The sequence below is a fragment of the Octopus bimaculoides genome, chromosome 7 (assembly GCF_001194135.2).
Source record: "Octopus bimaculoides isolate UCB-OBI-ISO-001 chromosome 7, ASM119413v2, whole genome shotgun sequence".
NCBI classification, from domain to species: domain Eukaryota; kingdom Metazoa; phylum Mollusca; class Cephalopoda; order Octopoda; family Octopodidae; genus Octopus; species Octopus bimaculoides.
Genome location: NC_068987.1, coordinates 31,310,122 through 31,315,351, shown reverse-complemented (window position 1 = coordinate 31,315,351; position 5,230 = coordinate 31,310,122). Strand labels below are relative to the sequence as shown.

The window sequence follows — 5,230 nt, the reverse complement described above, 5'->3', positions numbered from 1 at the left end:
CGGCAGTGTTACAAGGTGCCGAAATTGTGATTCCCCCTCGACAGCTGATGAAGACAGTGTCCTGCAGTGCAAGTCGTCTGTGAAATAAAATTTCACTTTCTCTCTCTCTCTCTCTCTCTCACACACACACGCATATACACACACACAGAGACACACACACACATCACACACACAAGTACTAAAATCTATCTATCTATCTATCTATCTATCTATCTATCTATCCATCTATCTTTATATATAAGCACACATACATACATAATACAGACACGCACGCACATATATATAAGCATATACATATATGTATACATATATTGAAGCAAAATTATAATATATGCGCGCACGCATGTGTCTATGTATCAAATTTTATATTTACGCATTTCACAACTACAAATTATTTGCATTGATTCTTAATCAATATTTGTTTCATATTGATCACCAACAACACTACCACGGCCGCCGCCGCCTCCATCACCACAATCACCATCATCGCCACTACCACTCAGACCATTACAAATAAACGCCGCCGCCACTATCACCACTACCGCCTCCACCACCATCACCACAACCGTTATAATCACACCCACCCCACCACCTCCATCACTATTACAGTCCCCAGCATCTACCGCCGGCATTATCACTCGCACGTGCTTCATATTCTTTCTTCTACAAGAGAATGATCAATGCATATTCTTAACATAAATCTTCCCTGTTACAACAGACTTCAAGATGGTGTCAACGTTACGGACAATTATCTCCCTTTCTTCGCTTTCCTCTCTTCTCACCTACAAGAAATTTCCTACATTCACTATAAGGATGGTAGATAGGAGGATCGGGTAGACTTTCAGACCATAATGCATTGCGATATTTTGCTAGGGTCCTTTACGTTCTGATTTCAGATCCTTGCGATGTTGACTTTGACTTCCGTGTTTTCCCTGAGTCAAGTACCTGAGTCCTCTATATTACCGACTCTTCCCCACACGCCGGAAGCTTCTGGCCTTCTGGACTATACGTAAGAAATCCTTAATCTACTAAAAAGGGCACACATATGCGTAATCCCCCCTCGTTTCGAAGGTAAAGACAAGACGCGACTTCGTTAAAACAGTCCTTCCCGCAAAGTAATTTAAATAGAATATGGGATTTTTTGCGGAGGGTTGTGCAAAACAAGGTGGAGAAAATAGTCCATATTTTACCTACCAACCAATTCGTCTGTCTGTCTGTCTGTCTGTCTGTCTATCTGAAAGATAGGTCGTGTTTCTCTTTTCGGAAACTTTAAGTAATGCAATCTAAGACCGGATTTTGATACATGCATACATACATACATTCATACATACATACATGCATGCATACATACATACATAGGCTGATTAGAAGACTACAGATTCAAGCCATCAATGGAACTGTAAAGATATGTAAAACTTTCCAAAAATTTAGCACATAAATACATATGCATGCATCTAGACATAAAAACGCATCCATAAAACAAACATACAAATCTGCGCATACACTAACACCAAATACTGCACACACACACCCATATGCACAAATACCTAGATGATGTTGATAAAAGTTCCAATGAAGGAGCCTTGAATCTATGTTAGAGTCCGGCTCTTTCTCTATGGACAAGAAATACAGAAATGAAACTGATTGATAACATACATACATACATATAGTGGAGGTCGGCTCGACACCGAGAAAAGCCACTTCTAAATTCATTTCATACTAAGAACCACTTTACATTTTCTAGATAGATAGATAGATAGATAGATAGATAGATAGATAGATAGATAGATAGATACATACATACATACATACGTACATACATACATACATACATACATACATACATACATAGACAAATATATAAAAGCATGAATCCGAAAGATCGGTCGTGTTTCTCTTTTCGGAAACTTTAAGTAATGCAATCTAAGGCCGGATTTTCATACATACATACATATATACATACATACATACATACATACATGCATACATACAGTGGAAGTCGGCTCCTCACCGAGGAAGGCCACTTCGAGATTCATTTCATACTAAGAAACACTTTACCTTTGGTTTTCTTATCGCCTATGATGTCTCATATGACACTTAAGACTTGCAAGGAAATTCATTCCACATTGATTATACAGCAGTTTTCCAGCAGCTGCCTGACTATCTCGATCGTTGATTCTCAACCATTTTTTAAACAATACCCATCCCCACCACCACTTTAGATTACTATTTCATTCTGATGGACCTCATGACCATTCCATGTTTAAAACATAGTTTTATAGATACTTATTTCAAAATTTCTATTTCGTTTTTTCCACTAAGAGAACATGTTTCAATAACGGGAAACATGTTGAACTATGTTAAGCGTTGGCGAAAGAAATCCAGCTGATTTTCAATGAATACATATAATGCAATTTTTGTTTTCCATAGATCCTTAAAATACTATCGGGGATCCCCAATTTACTACTTTGCTTGTGTGGACACCCAGAAATCTTATACGGGCCACAGGAGGTCACATGGATCCTGGTTATGTACCACTAACCCGGATGTTGGGATTTATGAAGCCGAGTGAGTTCACAGGTGAACCTGTGGAGGCGCGTGTCTTAGTGGTTAGGGTATTGGACTCATGATCGTAAGATTATTGTTTCGCTTCCTGGACCGAGCGACGCGTTGTGTTCTTGAGCAAAACACTTCATTTTACGTTGTTCCAGTCCACTCAGTTGGCAAAAATGAGCTATCCTGTGACAGACCGGCATTCTTTGCAGGTGGGGAATATATACGCCATGAAACCAGCAAACCGGCCCTTATGTGCCAGTATGACTCAAGAAGGTAACTTTACCTTTACCTTACAGGTTGACCTACACACTTTATTACATAAAGAGATCATGTTAGATGTGATATTGGTAAGCGGTCGTTTTTCAGTGACTGTGCTTCCGGGCCAACAAGTGCGGCCGTCTACGGCCATTGGTATATTTTCTTTCTTTTTTTGATATTGAATATTTTTTGTCTAAAATCATTATACACCTTAAACTTACAATACACACACACACATAGACGAAAGACAAGTTAACTGTGTTTAGTGATGTCATTCCCAGAGATTGCAAGTATTTTTCTTTGAACTCAGTGAATTTAAACTCAAAGCAACAAGTATGTAAAGGTAATGTTTCCTTGTCAGCTACACCAGCCTAGTGGAAGTAAGTGACTTCATGTATGATACATGAAGAGTTCCTGTCTCATCCACCTTTTCATGGTGATCTGTGCTACATACATTACTTAGTAATTGCATAGTCGTGGTTAACTTCATACCGACTTGTTTTGTGAGGCTGAGTTAGTTATAGTCTTATTTGAAACCGTAAATCCATCAGTGCGTGCCTTAATTTTACAGAGTTGCTTTTTATCATTGAGACTTGTTAAGTGATACAGTGACCGCATTCATTGCTTTTCTGTTAAGCTGGCTGCACACTGCTTCAGACAAAACCGTCTTAGACAAGACACAATCAATCAGCGTCCGAAACCACGTTCTTGGAATCTTGGTCATAACTTCAACAATTGTCATTATTTTGTGAGATTGGAAACCGTTGATATTTGATATTATTTCTGTAACAATTAGGTAATGATAAATAATTGTACTAATTACCGAAAAAAAAATTATAGCTAATCTAGATGTTGTTCAGTCTCGGATGGTAGTAACAATTTCTAAAGTTAAAATCAAAAACATGGTCTGGGATGCAAGTTTATCATGTCTTGTCTAAGACTGCTTTATTTGGGTTAGTGTGCGGCCGGCTTTACTAATTCATTATTAAACTTATTTTTTATGGTTTTTCAGAATAAATACATTTCTCTTTAACCCATAATTATGTCAAAAAAAAAATAAGACGAACTTTAAAAGAAGAAAACGGTATCTTCAATGAAGAATGGGAATTACAGTATTTTTAAGTAAATAGTGGAGGCAAAATGTCTTGCTTGTTTTGCGATACAGTAATTGTAACGGTTAAGAAATTCAATGCACAGCAACATTATTCTCTTCATAAAGATAATAAATATGTCAAATTAGAGAGTGAGTCTCGAAAGATAGCATTGCAGAAATTAAAAGATGGAAAACAAAAGCAAAGACAATTTTTCCAATCTGTGTTGCATCAAGCGAATGTTATGACAGAAGCCATCTATAAAGTTGCATGTTAGCTTGGATAAAAAGGTAAGCCATTCAGCGGTGCAGAACTCATAAGGGAAAGTATTTTAGAAGTGGTAGGATGTATAGATCCTGACAAAGTTAACAATTATAAAAAGATGCCTCTTTCAAGAAGGACTAATACAGACCGACAGCATGAATTGGCCTGTAATGTTAACAGAGCAATTGAAAAATATAATCCAAAAAGAAAATTTATAGTGCTCAGTAGCTTTGGATGAATCGACAGATTCCAGATTCAGCACAAGTATTGTATCTTATTCGTGCTATAACTGAGGATTTTCAAATATATGAAGAATTATTTGCTTTAGGCACCCTTAAAGGAAGGACACGAGGGATAGATATTTTTAACAAATTCAAAGAGCAATATCATAAAACTAAATTTTACTAATTTGGTGTGTGCACAGATGATGCTCCAGCTATGATGGCTGAAAATGAAGGGTTTATTGCACATCTTAAAAGAGTAATCAAGGAACCAAATGTACTGAATTTTTTTTCATTGTATTTTACATCAGCAAAATCTCTGAGCAAAATCTGTCGTTTTAAATGACACTTTGCAGAAGGTTATAAGTATGCAGAAGGTTATAAGTATACAAACAAATGCCCTGAAGCATCGTCAATTTCGAAACATGCTCATGATGGATGACGAAGTAATTAATGTGGATTTGCCTTATCAATGGTTGTTGTAAAGAAAAGTATTGGTCAAAATTTTGTCTTTACGAAGGCAAATAATTGACTTTTTCAAAGAAAACAACAAACATTGTGAGTTATCAGATCCAAATTTTCACAGAGATGTTGCATTTTTATGTGATGCGATGTCAAAACAAAATGAGTTAAACATTTTGTTTTAAGGCAAAAATAAATGTATTTATGATGTTTGGCAAAAAATTTGGGCATTTAGAAAAAAATTGTCGTTTTTCAAGTTCCTTTTGGCTCAATCAAAACTTTCAGTAGAACACTTTCCTCGGCTTACGAAGGTAATGAGCTAAAATGAAGATATCTATAAATCTTTTGGAGAATACGAGTCAGTTTTAGACTCATTAA

The 5,230-nt window shown here is 36.5% G+C and overlaps 1 protein-coding gene across 1 annotated transcript in view; it reads left to right on the top strand.

Annotated features, from left to right (window-relative positions):
* The first annotated feature begins 2,816 nt into the window (after positions 1-2,816).
* LOC106868144 (putative uncharacterized protein DDB_G0286333) overlaps positions 2,817-5,230 on the top strand; it is a 34,730-nt gene continuing 32,316 nt past the window's right edge. The window contains exon 1 of the mRNA XM_014913275.2: positions 2,817-2,903. Within this exon, the coding sequence (XP_014768761.1) occupies positions 2,817-2,903 (87 nt within the window). The remainder of the gene's footprint in view (positions 2,904-5,230) is intronic.